Source organism: Aedes albopictus, chromosome 3 (assembly GCF_035046485.1).
Source record: "Aedes albopictus strain Foshan chromosome 3, AalbF5, whole genome shotgun sequence".
NCBI classification, from domain to species: Eukaryota; Metazoa; Arthropoda; class Insecta; order Diptera; family Culicidae; genus Aedes; species Aedes albopictus.
Window position 1 is genome coordinate 282,409,626 of NC_085138.1, and position 15,841 is coordinate 282,425,466.

Here is a 15,841-nt window from a genome sequence, read left to right on the forward strand (position 1 = left end):
ACATTCATACACACATACAAATATCATCTTGGGACAGCAGGGACGAAAGTCCTGGGGCCTGACGCACCCCCCACCCCGCTTGCGAGACAGCCGCGTAGTCACGGGCTAAGAATAGGACTACTAACCCCAATTCAAGGTGTCAAGCGACCCGTGCTGAGGAATGAGTGATCGAGGGGGTGAAAAAGATGCTCGATCTTTAACGGAGCCTGTGGGGTACCTGGGCACCCCCCACAGTAAGCTGTCCCTTACCGCGTTAATGCAGGGCTCTGGCGTGGTGGACATTCTTTCCCGTGCGACTCGTGGGATTTAATCATGAAGTCAAATAAACCAAATCAATATCTAGGTGGAAATAGTGGCGGGATCAACCCCTTCGCAAGAAGCGGGTTGATGAGATCTCCGACAAGGAAGTGAGGAGATAGGCGCTGGGAGTTGCGTACGCAGCTCAAGCGTGGGTGCTCCAGTCCACTTCCCGGCAAGCCAGCCGGTGGAGGTTATGGACGGAGCGTGGTTGTTGAGGGCCGTCAACCAAGAATCCAAAGGACGGTCCGCAATAGAGGTGGCTGAGCAGCAGCTTGGCAAAATCTTCGACTTTGCGTCCACTAAGTCGAACATAAGCAAGGGCCTGAAAACGGCCTTACTTCGACTTAGGGTGTCGATCGACGATGCCAAGCACGAGCAGGCGGCACTCGCGTTGCTGACTGCTGCAGCAGCGGAGCCTGCAATTGAGAAAGTGCCGAAGTTCACCCAAACGGAGGCCTTCTCCTTCGCAGGAAGTCCGAATAAGGCGGAAGTGACTGTTCACGACAAACGGGGCAAGCAATCGCAGAAGCGGGCGAGGCAACCGTCAGGTGAGAAGCTGTCTGGCGGTGCCCGCAAGGCCAGGCGAATCATTACCCCGAAAGTCGGTAATAATGCCGGAAGGTCGGACCCCAGCCAGGGTTCCCGGAAAGCTGGGAAGGGTGGGCCTGAAAAGGCTGGCCCGTCCCGGAACGATGGGAACAAGGGGTTGCGACCGCTGGTGGGCCCTCAACAGCCACAGAGTAGGGCGATCCAAGGGGAGGACCCCCCCTTGGACGAAGGTAGAGCGGAACAGGAAGAAGAAGGCGAATCCGCAGGTAGCCAAGCCAAGGCGTGTAGGGCAGGTCAAGGTATTTACATATTCTAAGGTAGTCTTAGATGTCAAAACTGGCTGAGCGGTCATTAATTTTTCACCGTGAGAAATTCTGAAAACAAACACCCCCCCTCAGCAAATTCCTTTGAAATTTGGCTTCCTCTGCTTTTCCCCACAAACTAAACGACCTGCTTAACCTTCCATTATATAAAAACCTTGGGGCAGGTGCCAGGCGCGAGAAAGGTGACACGATCGTCATCAAGACGGAACAGTCGAAGTACTCGGACGTCTTGAAGACGATGCGAAGCGACGCCAAGCTTGAGGGTCTTGGAGCCGACATACGCAGTGTGTGTGTGTGTGTGTGTGTGTGTGTGTGTGTGTGTGTGTGTGTGTGTGTGTGTGTGTGTGTGTGTGTGTGTGTGTGTGTGTGTGTGTGTGTGTGTGTGTGTGTGTGTGTGTGTGTGTGTGTGTGTGTGTGTGTGTGTGTGTGTGTGTGTGTGTGTGTGTGTGTGTGCGTGTGTGTGTAGTGAACTTGCGAAGTGATTTCTCCGTGAGCTGCTGTTCAATATTCCAATACTCCGCGTAAATTAGCCAGAATATTTGTTCCAAGTGCTCCAGTTGGTCAATAAGACTATTCCCTCTGTATGCCTGCCGGATATGTGTTGCAAAACTAGCGACGGGCCAATAATCTTCTATTTTATGACATTCTGTTGCCAAAGTTGGAACTGTTATCGGTCGAGAAGAATATGGCTACGACTACAAGCGAATCAACGACATGCAAACACTGCAATGGTACCATCGTCACTGCTAATTGTATCGGTTGTGATGGATTTTGCGATGATTTTTTTCACGCATCATGTGTGGAATAGAGCCGAGAAGACCTAGTGAAATTCCGTAAAATGTAGTTCTCGTGGATTTGCGATCATTGTAGAGAAACGATGGTAAAGCTTCGAAATGATCGCTCCCTAATGGCTGAACAACTCGGTGAGCAGGCTGATACTTCGCATACCGACAAGCTCACTCGCATCGACGACGAAATCGCCAAGCTAAAGGAAAAAATCAAGTTCATTCATCAATCTCTATCGAATGCCTCTACGTCTCGTATCGAAACACAAGCAGAATTTTCAAACAGAAACCATCCACTACCTATTGTCCCCGTCTCCATGGAATCATCGCTATTGTCACCGTCTCCGTCTGAAATACATTTGGATGGATCAACGACTGTTGGCTGCCGCAACAGTACCGTGGAGGAGAGACCTCCAAACGATCATTTTTGGTTGTTTTTTACCAAGATAAAAAACTGTGTAACCGAACAGCAAATTTTAAACTAGTTCATGACTGTTTAGGAACCGAAGACGCTATCATAAAACGACTTGTTCCTGCATGGAAGGATCCGTTGTCAATGCCGTACATATCATTCAAGGTCGGAATAAATGTACGGCTTAAAAACACCGCTCTGCTTTCCTCTAACTGGCCATCCGGATTGCGTTTTCGAGTATTCAACGATAGTGTTTGGGAACCGCTGTAGGACCGATTCTGCTGTGTGAAATTAATCGTTTGAATGTATGATAGTCGTTGATGTTGCATTGATTCGTTAAAAAGTTTGTTATGCTATTATGTAAATTTATGTTAATTTAAATTATTCAATTAGACTACAAGAGTCCGTTGAATTAAATAAATAAAAATAAAAATAAAAAAATTAAATAAAAAAATTAGACGTACTCGTACGGGTGAGATGGTCCTGAAGCTGAAGCGCCAGAAGGAGCACAAGGGCGCCGCCTATAAGAGGCTGGCAGAAGAGGTCCTTGGTGAGGGCTCTGACACATGAGGCGACTCTGAAGGTCAGTGGTGTGCAATGGTTTAGAGGAAACGGCGGAACACGTTTTGTTCGTGTGCCCGCGTTTTCGCACAATGCGTGACCGCATGCTTGCATTATGCGGGGAGGACACAACTCCGGGCAATTTGGTCCAGAGGATGCGTAGGGATGAGGTTGGCTGGAACGCCGTTTCAACGGCTATCACCCATATCGTCTGGAAGCTATAGAGGAGGTGGCGCGTGGGCTCAGAGAATGACTAGTTCAGATGCAGTACAAGAGGTGGTTTAGGGGTTCAGAATCGGCTTTGTAGGTCATACCGGTGCCCTGCGGTCAAGATCGACCCTTACAGCGATTAAGTGGCCGCGGAGAGGAAGTCCCGGTAGCGGTGCTGTCGTGGCGTCGGTCTACTGGGTTGGGTCCGAGCCCGCGGTAGGAAAGGAATCCCCGGCAAGGGCCGGGGCAGTTGGAGACCCTGCTGTCAGCAAACTTCTGGTACAGCTGAAAGGGCCTGAAGGGTAGTGATTCCCTTCCTTGCGAGCAGTTCAGATCTGGTTGCACGTAGGCATCAGTTCTTGATGTCTGCAAAACAGTTGGGCACGGGAGGGTTTGACCCTGCCCGCCTACCGAGGACAAAGGGAGTGGTTAGGACTACTCGGGAAACTGGCTAAGCGCCAGCATCCCTGATGGACCCTCCAAAACGAGTCATAGATGTTCGTTACTGCAGGCTACGCAGCTAACCTTGAGGGTGTGATGTGCACTAGCCCCTCTCTGAAGCAATGCCTTCTTGGTGGTTCCGGAGAGACGAAGGGTTTGGCAACCATAGGAATGTGTTTTAGTGGGTCGAGGAGAGAGTAGTCCTGGCTTTTACTATTGTTGTAGAAGACGTCCTTAACTCCACACTACCCTAACCTTCCTGTTAGGGTGTCTGTTGAGCAGATTTTCCCCCTATGGTTTAGAAGGAAAAAATAACCAGGACACATGACTTGTGTCCTGGTTCCAGTCCAGACACCTGAAGCAAACCTCCGGTTGCTCATTCAAGGTCAGATGGCACACTGACCTACCAGACCACCTTAAGCTTCCCTATTTCCCGGACTTCTTTGCATCCACCACAGATAGCTGTACCACAGACAAACAGACGTAAGTCTTAGAGGAAATTCCTCAAAAACGTTTGGCCGGTGTCATGTAATGAGCCACTGCCAGCTGTTGTTAGAACCGCGTGAGACACTGTCAGCCATGATGGATTTCAATTTAACGTTTGTCTAATACGCACACTACTACACAAATCACCTATAATTTTCGTTTTTACCATTCAGCAACGTGTACACTGGCAAATGTATAAGCGATCGAACACTAGCGCCTCTGGTGGAAGGGTCGCGGAAATCAAATAAAATTTTAATTGATCGTTAAATGCATGTGCCAAGCCGTTTTTAGGAGTGTTACGTCCGTTTGTCTGTGACTGCACCCAAAAATTCAAATCATTGATATCAATTTAAAAATCTTCCCGACTAACTAAAAGGGCACCGAACTTTCTTCCCTTTCCTGACTACGTCTTCCTATTAACATACCTCCCGAAGGGGGGCTCGTTTTCCGCTAGGGAACGCAACCAACACTCGGGTACTGTTTACACAAGATCGTAAAGATAGTGGACCGGGTCAGGGTCGTCGTCGCCATCGAAAGGAAGGCAGGAAGGGTGGCGTAGTTCGTTCAAATGGTGTAAATTGATGTGACTGAATTGACTGACCAAATAATCAGCATTAACGAAATAAACATAGCGCAGTCGGGCAATAAGTACTTCTGCCTATACTTTGGCAGTTGTTCCACCAACCACTACATACTGCTCTGCGGTGGGTGACGGGCAGTGTTGTCATATGTATAAACTAGAAATTCATCTAGATAGGTATGGGTTTTTAACTGTTTTTGTACAGATAACTCCCGTAAAGATCAGTGTTGTTTTATATATCTAAATTCAATCACATGCAGCTCATTTCAGAAGCTGTACAGAATATGTACATGGATATGGTAGAAAAATGTGAGCGACTAGACCAGTTCTACAAGAAAGTCATGGAAAAAATAGCACTTTAGGCAGCATTTAGGCAGTCCCGACTCATTGCCTAAATGGAGTATAATAAGTTTTGAAACAGACAGAAATGCAGGAAAATATCACTGGCAACACCAATAATAGGGATAGCACTCGGGTGAATGAATCATGCTGGTTGCTGTGTGGTGCCGCGCCGCCGATTGTTATTGTCCATCGGCGGCGGGTCGTTCCAGAGTGCGTGTGCACGTGAATTGGTGTAGATATGTGGTTTGTAGTTCTAACGGCCAGCCTAGCCGGGGAGAAGGCGTAGTAGCATAAGTAGTAAAGTTATGTCCGGGGAGGACTGTGGTGGAATTTATTACTATTCACACATTATTCTAAGTAAATTGGGCGCACAATGAATTGGAAGGAGAAAGGGTCACCCAGAGTGTGTTAAGATTTACTTTCGTTTTTGGATACTTTGTTGAGATGGACGCCACGACGAAATGTGTTGGTTAAGTTTTATTTGAGTTTGGCAGGGGGTCCAATCAATTTTATAGTGTTACATAAATACACATAACGTGTACGTGACACTGAAAGTGACAATAAAACATTTGGGGATTATGACACTGCCCTTTCACGTTCCATAATCAATAATGAAATCTACGACTAGTTCGTGAATGCGCTTGATCAAACATACTACAACCAGTACTATCAGTGAAGTTAGGTAATAAAAATACTGTTCTGGTTGTAAAACGGTGAGTCGATAAGGAGAGCGTCCAACATAGCTCTGGGGCCCACATGTTGCCACCCTTCCTTCTGACTTCAGCTAGATTGAGGAGGTACGTCCCGAGCGTCTGCTCACCAAGGAGGTGTGGCTCTAACAGCATCTGTTCTGGCATCCAGCGGCTGAGTATGAAATGCTCCTCCACCAGATGCTCCACCACGGTGGATAGGGGATCATAGGCCATACTGTTCCCGAAACTCAAAAACCGTTACAGAATCCGAAAATGAACGTATTAACCCTGGTCCAACAGGGTCGACTGGCACAACTAGCCAACGATGCATGCCGAAAGCTTGAGATCCTAGGGCTGAGCGAAGTCCGTTGGCCGCACTTGGAGAACACAGATTGGCGTCGGGTCAAATTCTGCTATACTCTGGCCTACGAGGTGAACACGCTCCTCGCCACCGTGGAGTTGGTTTCCTGCGCAGCGCTTACGCTCACGCTGCGCTCATGAACACGGGTTCGAAAGCTCACCATGATCCAATGTTATGCGCCAACCGATGCTGCCGAATGGCAAGACAAAGAGAACTTTTTACAGCCAACTGAATGCTATCGTGGTTATGATTCCAAAAAGTGATATCAAAATCCTCATGGGTGACTTTAACGCGAAGGTTGGCTCCGACAACTCGGACATGACGTCATGGGACGCCATGGGCTTGGAGATATAAACGGAAAGCTGTTTGCAAAGTTCTGTGGCGTGGCAATAATGACATAGTGATTGGGGGATCGCTCTTTCTTCATCAACCAGTGCACAAAGTGATATAGGTTTCCCGTGATGACATAACGGAAAATCAAATCGACCACATCTGCATCAGCCGAAAATGGAGACGGAGCCTTCTTGATGTGCGGAACAAAGGTAGCGCCGACATTACGTCCACCATCATCTTCTAATCGGCGAGATCCGACTGCGCATTGCTAGGATACATCAACAGGAGCAGAAAATCGGGCGCCGGATCAACACACGCCGACTTAATCGCCACCGACGAGAATAATTTGAGTGAGCTACGCACCCGGAGAGGGCAGTGGATCACAGATGATACCTGAAGGAAAATAGAGGAGCGAAGGAACGCCAAAGCCGCGATAGAGCGAGCGAAAACACGAGGTGCCAAAGCCGTAGCCCACCAGCGTTATTCGGGTCTCGAAAAGGAAGTGAAACGCTCATGTAGACGGGACAAAAGAGCGTGGGCAGGGAGTCCGCCGACGAAGGCGAAAAAGCCGCAAACACCGGCGACATTCATCTCCAACCCGTGTCAACACCGAAGCTCCATCATTGCAGGAGAATGAAACAGCCATCCGTAGCATGAAATCGAACAGGGCCCGGAGATCAATCGCATATCAGCTGAGATGCTCAAAGCTGACCCCGTAGTATCTGCACAACTGCTGCATCAATTATTCTGCAATATATGGGAAACCGCGACATTTTCGGCCGACTGGATGCAAAGCGTCTTAGAAAATGTATGAAATAATTGGAGGGGCATTATGTTACTATGTGTGGTTCTCAAAGTCTTCTGCAAAGTGATCCTTACCCAGATACAGAAGAAGATTGACGCAGCTCTCCGAAGGCACCAAGCAGGATTTCGTGCCGGACGCTCCTGTGTGGACCATATTGTCACGCTCCGTATCATCATGTATCATCCTGGAGCAAATCAATCGCTTTCGACCGTTCTAATCACGAAAATATGAGGGGAGCCCTCAGACCCAAAGGTGCTCCTGAGAAAATCATCGGCCTCATTGAAGCACAATACAGGGCATTTTCATGCAGGCAGAGTGCTGCACAAAACGGTGTCTTGTCCGATCCCATCCAGTTCGTTGCTCGAAAGAGGCAAGGATGTATAGTATACATCCTATACTATCACCTCTAATGTTCCTCATCGTAATTGATGAGAACTTGATATGTGCGATTGCTCTGATGAAGCCATAAAATTATTAAGTCTAGAAACTCCCGTAGGTTTGTCAGACGGATTTTTTGTAGGATTTCCAGAAAAAACTTATGGAAAAAATCTAAGTAGAGTTCCTCTGAAGAGCTCATGGAGCATTCTCAGAAAGAACTCCTAGAATATTCTCAATAGAAACTTTTATAGGTTTCCCACAACTAACTGTTGGAGGATTTTGAGAGAGAACTTCTTAAGGCTTCATAGAAAGAACTACTGGATAATTTCTACAATGAACCCCAGGAGGGCTCCCAGAAAGGATATCTGAAGAATTTTCAAAATGAACTAAATGCGAAACTATTCCATGCAGTACAAGATTTCCTCAGTGGCTACCTTGTTTCCCTATAATTCTAGTGTTTTCAGTGATTCTGCATTTTCGGCTTTACCCCAGTTCAATGTTCACCCTGCAGAAGGAATCCCAGAAGGATTCGCAGAAGGAAGTACTGGACAGCTTCCACAAATATCTCTAGGATATTTCCAGAAGGAATTTCTAAAGCAGGGGGTTTCACATCGTGCACCGCGGTACACTTGGTACACCTCGCGCAGCCTTGTCAAGTGCACCGCGACAGTTCTGAACAGGCGACAAGCATGGTTGAAAATATTAGACTAATAAATCGACCAACAACGATGGGTGATCGATAGCACTATTATGACTACTGTATCTGATAAATAAAACTTTGACACCCTAGCTAGCCAAACAAATGGGTAATGAATTCTTTAGTGAATTGCCTAAAAATGTCAAGGGGCTCAGCGGATATGAAACATTTCTAATAAATCCATCAAGGATACCCCCAGTATAAAAAATCTTACACATTATGGAAACATATTTTCTTGAGCTTCAGTAAGAATTCCAAAAGTAATTCTGAGAATTTGAGCACGGATCTTTTATTTTTTTCTTTGATGTAAGCTACCACGAATATTTAAGGAAAATAAGATTGTTATGAATTTCCTGGGAATTTCCCTCTGATATTTCAAAAATTAATAAGTTCTGAGAACAGAACATTTTTAGCTTTTCTATGAACCTCTTAAGAAAAAAAAAATACAAAAAGAATCACCAATTATCTTGCAAGATTCCATGGAATCCATGGAATCCAGGTATCAACACAGGGTTTCAACGTGGGTCTCGCCAGGAATCCACTGAAATTTGTATAACAACTAGCCACTTTTTTCACCAGAAAGCAGATAATAACTCGATAAGAAGTAATTCCCAAAAAATCGTGGAATTACACATTAGTGTCAAAAGCATTGCAACGTGGGAGGAACATCATAACTTGCGTCAAAAAATACATTAAGGTACACCGGGGCAAGTTGAAACGGCTGGGGCAAGATGAAACAGCGGGTTAACACGATGTTTGCTAATGATGATAAACAATTTGATTGCTATAACACATAGTTTTTTTAAAGGCAATTACACCGTCTTCGGCCAGAGCCGCACAGACTGAACATTACTAACATTAGACAACGTACAACATATATAACACCCAGTGGTCCAGTGGAGAATTTTTCGTTTGACTAAAAGTTTTCCCCGACTGGAGCGGGAATCGAACCCACACTGCAAGGCTTACGAGACACTTAAACGACTGGCGCCGCTAACCGCTCGGCCACGAAGCCCACAATCTTTAAGCAAAGGATAAATTTCTAAATTGTATTGAAACCTATTTAAAAAAAAATTGCGTTTGATCTTACCCCACCCGTTTCAACTTGCCCCGGTGTACCTTAACAATTCTGACAAACTTGAAATTTCATTTTTTAGAATTTTTGATGGAGTGCACCGCGAGACAAAAGGCCTGAAAACCCCTTAGAGGATTCTCAGAAGATGTTCTGGACAACTTCCTGACGTAACTCTTGAAGGATTCAGGGTCGCCACTCTGAGCGGCAAATAAAATTCCCGAGTTTTTCCCGGTTTTTCCGATAGCTTTTTGAAAATTTTCCCGATTCTAAAATAGAATGATTTACAGTGAAAATTAAACGTAACTTACTAAGAAAAATTTAAGAGAATTATTATTGAATATTTTCAAATCCTTGGGTTTTACATAGTATTCATATGAACTTGAAATTAAGTTTATAACTGATTTACTTAATATTTAGCTAAGTCATGTGTTGATTGTCTCGTATCCAATGATGGGCATTGAAGTTACGACATCTTCATTAAAGATTCTTAAATTTAAATTTTGGGATGGCCAACTAGTACAAATTATTCAGTTATTTAAGCAAATAAAAATAAAAAGGATGATCCGGGGTAGGGGGGGTGGGGTGGTCTGTCGCAATTCTCAGAGAATACACTATGATTATAGGATTTACGAATCTAATAATAAGTGGATTTCTTAGTAATAGTAAAAAAAATAAATCTTCTAAAAAATTCTTGGTAAGTTCGTTTGGGAAACTAATAGGGAATAACAGAATGCTCAGAAAAAAATATTCTGGATGGACTTCTGGCCAAATATCTGGAAAGATTAATCGTGAAAGAATTTTGGAAATGATTTATAGGAAAATCTTCCGCGTAGTATTTGTGATGGTCATTTTTAAGATAAATTGATAGAAAACCAGTGCAAACTTTATGGTAGCATAAATGGCTACTACAGAAAGTCAGGCAGGTTACTTAGGCTGAAATCGTTAATTCTAGGAGAAATTTGAGAGATCAAAGAAATCTTAGATTTTGTCTGATAAACGTCTAGCTTTCAGTTATTTCATCAGCGATTGCAATATGAAGTTCTCAGAGTTTTAATTTCTGATCACATTTTCAGATATGTCAAGAATTTCTCCAGGAATTCCTGAAAGATTAGTTTTTGAGAAATTATTTCCCCCAAAATTTAGAGGCAGATTCATTATTTGGGATTTTTTTATTTCCATAAATCATACTACTATATTGCTCCAGATGCTATTGAATGCTCACTGAAACTCCCGCGAGAATTTCAATTGGTAGTTTAACTAGAAACTACGAATACTCCAAATTCTCGAGAATTTGCTGAACCAAGGGTTTTGGCAGGCACTTATGCTAAAGCTTCGCCAAAAAGGGATGTTTCCGATAACTTACTCCGGCTTTCGCCGAACATTTTTTTTTTCACCAGTTCAACAGATGAGTACATCGAAGCACTTCATGAAAAACAACAGAAATCTTTCAAACAAAATACATATTAGAAATACTTTTATGAACTACACTAGGCGTGCTTTGAGGAATTCCATCAGATATTAAAAATCCCTTTAAATATTCTTTCAAATGTTTTTCACTAACTATTTTCAAATTGTAAGAATGTTTTCACCAGAATTACTCATCTAGGTTTTCATATTTTTTTATTTGAATTTCTTATTGCAGCAATTCATTTATTCATTCAAAATTTTATCAGCATCCTATCCAAATTTTCTCAATGACTTTTCGCTCAAAGGACAAAGGCTATATCAAGTATTCTTCTAGAGATTGTACAAGGATATTTATTTAGAAAGAAGTTATAATTTTTGTTTTGTTTTATAAAACTTTTATAGGACGCTTGATGTTTTCTGGAACATGTACATCTTGAAATGCAAAAGTGTCATATGAATCTATAAATTTTTGTATGTGTCCACCAGAATGTTATTTAGAATATCTTTAAAATTGTTTAAATTGGGATGTTAATCATAGTGATGTTACCACTATGATTAACTTTACTTGTCATGAATCGACGATAAGATATTAATTTCCAAAAATGGTTTTTACGCCAGTTCACCCACTATGTTATTAAGTTCAACAGTTGTTAACTGCATTTCTCACAAATTCCCGTACTTATGATTCTGAAGACTGTACAAAATTTAAAATTTTGGAAATTCCCGGTGACTAGCAACAATTCCCGAGGTTTTCCCGACTTTTTCCCGATGGTTTCGAATTCCCGAGCTTTTCCCGGTTTTCCCGAAATTCCCGACTGGGTGGCCACCCTGAAGGATGCCCAGAAAGGAATACCAGAATCCCAAATGAAATGCCTACAAAAATCCGCGAAGGAAAGGAACTCCTGATGAAATCTCAGAAAAAAAAAAGTTGCAGGAATTTCAAGAACAACTTCAGAAGGGCTCTCAGAAATAATATCTGCAGCAAATTCAGAAAAAAAAATTCTCGGTAAATTTCTCGTAGGAACTTCCGAATGCTTGGTTGAATCTGAGGAGGAACTCCTGGAAGAATTTTAAGAGCATCTAAGATATTCCGGTAGAAACAATATAAGAAATTCTAAAAAGGGGCATCAGGTTGATTGCCAATAGAAACTCAGAGGAATAGGATAGAGGATAGAGGAATCTCAGAGATAAATAACTCTCTTAAGTTTCCAAATAAAGAGTTCTCATATTTGCATGTAGTTTAATCCCTTTATTGCAACGGATTACATAGCAAACTCCCATGAGGTTTCCTAAATCTGTCCCAGAAAACATCTTAAAAGAATACGTGAACGAATTCCAGGAGTAATGTCAGAAGAAACTCCGGAAAATCCTGGTGGAACCTTCTTATGAAAATCCCGATAGAACTTCCGGGGAAGCCCTGAAGGAATCTTCGTTGGATTTTCCGGAGGAATTTTTGTATAAACCACAGACGAAAATTCTTAAGGAATGCCAAAAGAAGTTTATGCCATGGTAGGTGTTAACGCCAGTTTTGGACAAATCTTAATGTGGTTTGGTCCCACAGTCCATGCGTGCAGATATTATTAGATTTTAATGGAATATGGGTTCTAATAGGATGTACCGAGCAGAACTTTTAAAGAATACAGCCTTTATATAGAACTTCGGGACATTTCGGGATTCTCGCCAAATAGTATTACTCTACAGACTATGTAAGCCCATCAGACACTCCAAATGGACGCCATTAGTATAAAAAAAACTGTAGTTAATTGTCCATTATACAACATTTGACCACAAGATAAGTGTTCCGTGTAGCTTGTTCCAAATAATAAACTGACCATGAAGATTATACGTTTCTGTGCCTGTGCAATAAATCTTTGAACTGCTAACTAGTGAATTACATACCCATCAGTGATTGTCCCGAATTGACCAACGTAGTACCGAACCCAGACAGACGCTTGAATGTACGTTAACAGTAGAGAAAAAGGGCTCTTTGAAAAATCTGCCAACATGTTTTTACGAAAAGTTGTTCGATAGTTCAACAACTGCTCACTTCTGACAAAAAATACAAAAATATACAGCAATCAATATAAACAATTTGATACAATTCAATCCTTTGCTTCGAGTAGGATGAAAATGAGAGCACATATGATACGCAAGGGAACCGACAATCTATTTCAAATTCCAACTGAATGACTCTTGTACTTGTACAAGCTGTGGTAATTCTCAATTGTTTTATCGTCCGCACACATAATTACTCAATCATCAATAACGCAACTGACGTATTGAAAGCGCTCCTTCATAGTAAAGATAAGATTTACACTATTACGTATTACAATCGATGACATGATTCGTTCACAGCCCAGCTATTCACTAGCCTATATATTTAAACAGCTTTCAGATCAGCACAAGGGGACGATCAGAATCAGATCAACGCATAGCACCTGCTAGCATAGCACGTGTAGCACTCCCTCGGGTCATTTCCTCGACAACAGCCTGCACCTAGCGCACCGTGTACCTACAACAACACACTGCTGCTGCTGCACTGATTAATTGCTTCACCTTTAGTTCGCGTAAGCAAATTATCAACCCTGACATTGAAAATGCCTACCGATTAGTACCGACACCAGCAACCGCATGTTGTGGTTGTGTTGCACTTCATTCAGCTTCTGGAACCGTTTTCGCCGGCGATGTTGCAGCAGCCGTTCTCGTTCGCTAGACCCTCGTTCGGCTGCCATGCTCTTTCTCTCTTCGGGTAGGTACCACACCGTATACGATTAGCACCGGCAGATCATGGTCGAGGTTGTTTTATGCACGATATCCCAGAACCACCTTTCAACGCCGCGAACTGTAGAATTCGGAAACGATCGGAGTCAGCAGCAGAACCTTCTACAACCCGTCGTCGTCACCGTCGTCGACGTATCGCTCGAAGTCGCGGCTTTGAACTAAGGAGGCTCCTATAGGTATCAAGTGGAAGAGAGCACCTCGTCGTCGACGATTGGAAACTTCGCTGTCTGCGATAGTCCAGTGGGGTAGGTGCCCTGCCCTATCTCGACGTGCGCGCCTGGTGTAGATGCAGCTGTATTTTTATCTGCGATGGGCGACGACGACGACGACGACGCTTTCCACACCGACATGCCGGTTAATTTGTTGTTATCAACAAACAATCCCAGATGGACGGACGTCTCACTCGATCTATAGACCATTCAGCGCTCGCTCGCTGGTGCGCCAGCGCAGTGTGTTCAGCTTTGGGCAACAATGTTGTAATTAATCGGAAAATGTTTAAACTGTAGTGACTGTTTATCTGTGAAACAGTAGTGACGGCGACGCTCTATATCATGTCGCTGCGTTGCCCACAATCGGTACGTAGTCAGTGCCAGTGGCTCGTAATCGTGGGAGCACTGGCCTTCTTTTCATAACTCGATCAGTAAGTCACCGGCAAATCCAGATTTTTAGGCACGTTATCTCAGTCATAAAAACTCACTACCCATTTACAAATATTTATAGAAAGGAACCCCCACTTGTAAAACCTTATAGGAGCGCCCGTGCCTCACGCCGTAAAAAGTATGCATGACATTACATTTTTCCTTTAATTAAAGGTACTACTTATTGGTCATGAAATAGCTCATTTCTCCGTGTTCTTTCCGCAGAATGATTTGTGCTTTGTTAAGTAACGGCTACACGATGATGAGATTTAGCTTTGGTTTGTATTTGCCTTTCTCGTACACCAAGGTGTGTATGTGAAAGGCTATACGATCACTCCCAAAAAGGAAAATGGCGTTTATCGGCGCATGTGTTCCGGAGTTATGACCATTTTTGTGATCCGCACAAGAACTTGTGGCACAAGTAACTAAATATGAAACCAAAATAGCGTTAGTTTTGTTAGCATTTATTATTGTTGAAGATTGTGTCCGTAATCCACAAATATTGTCACAATATACAAGACGGCAAACTGAAATTCAGAATGGCGGACCGTAATTGTAGGGTTTCTTAATTCAGACAAGACGGGTATAGGGCCCACATAGCCGAGGCGGTAAACGCACGGGTATTCAGCATGACCATGCTGAGGGTGACGGGTTCGATTCCCGGTCGGTCCAGGATCTTTTCGTAAAGGAAATTTCCTTGACTTCCTTGGGCATAGAGTATCTTCGTGCCTGCCACACGATATACGCATGCAAAATGGTCATTGGCAGAGGAAGCTCTCGGTTAATAACTGTGGAAGTGCTCATAGAACACTAAGCTGAGAAGCAGGCTTTGTCCCAGTGAGGACGTTACGCCAAGAAGAAGAAGAAGAAGAAGAAGGGTATATTTGATATTTGGAAGGTGTCAGCAATAGCAAATCTATGTTTTCTAAAAAAAATCTACGGTAACGGTGACAATCAGAAATGTCGTTTATCAACCGATACAGCGATTGATTTAAGCTAAACATTTGTTTGCATATAAAACAACTAAATCTCCAGTTCACACCAAACAGATTTATTGGATTGTCCTATTGTCCGTTATTCATTATCGCCATGTAGATCCAGCAAATAACCATAAATAGACCTGCCATAGACCATGGCCGTTGCATCGTTTCGACTCAAATTTCAACCGAAAATTGTCTTCGGTATTAATTCTGAATGAACAAAACTTCTCTTTATAGGTACCTTGAATTATTTCAAAGGTAAGTGAATAGCTTCAAATACTTAAAGTAGAGATTTAGTTTCAGTATAGTAATATTTTGGTACTTCACTTATCATGGCAAATAATGCTTGTAATAACGTCAAGCCGAGTGGGAGTTGATCAAGATTTTTAGTTTCTTACAGCATGTTTTTTATCAATTTATTACTAACACAGCGAAACAAAAATTAACGATTTGACTGTCTCAAGAGTAAACTTTTGTGTCTCTGACAGATTTTGGACCGCTGAATCCAAATCCAGGCTCAGATTTTCTCCAGTACGTCACAATTTGAGCTATACCTCAATTCAAAGGGCAAAATATACGATTTTGGGCTTTGCAAGTTGCCCTCCAAAAGTTGCGTGCAAGTTTAATTACTAGCATAAAATGCTTAAGGGGGAAATCAGTTTCGATTTTCTAACACATGCTTGCAAAATTTTCTCCACATGTGTG

General features: G+C 43.2%; 2 protein-coding genes across 2 annotated transcripts in view; both read right to left on the reverse strand.

Moving 5' to 3' along the window:
* The window catches only part of LOC109418846 (beta-glucuronidase-like), a 43,385-nt gene extending 29,571 nt beyond the window's left edge, over window positions 1–13,814 (reverse strand). The window contains exon 1 of the mRNA XM_062861106.1: window positions 13,343–13,814. Coding sequence (XP_062717090.1) covers window positions 13,343–13,469 — 127 coding nt within the window. The 5' untranslated portion in view covers window positions 13,470–13,814. The remainder of the gene's footprint in view (window positions 1–13,342) is intronic.
* The window catches only part of LOC109418850 (matrix metalloproteinase-2-like), a 513,298-nt gene that overhangs the window by 314,751 nt on the left and 182,706 nt on the right, over window positions 1–15,841 (reverse strand). The window lies entirely within an intron of this gene.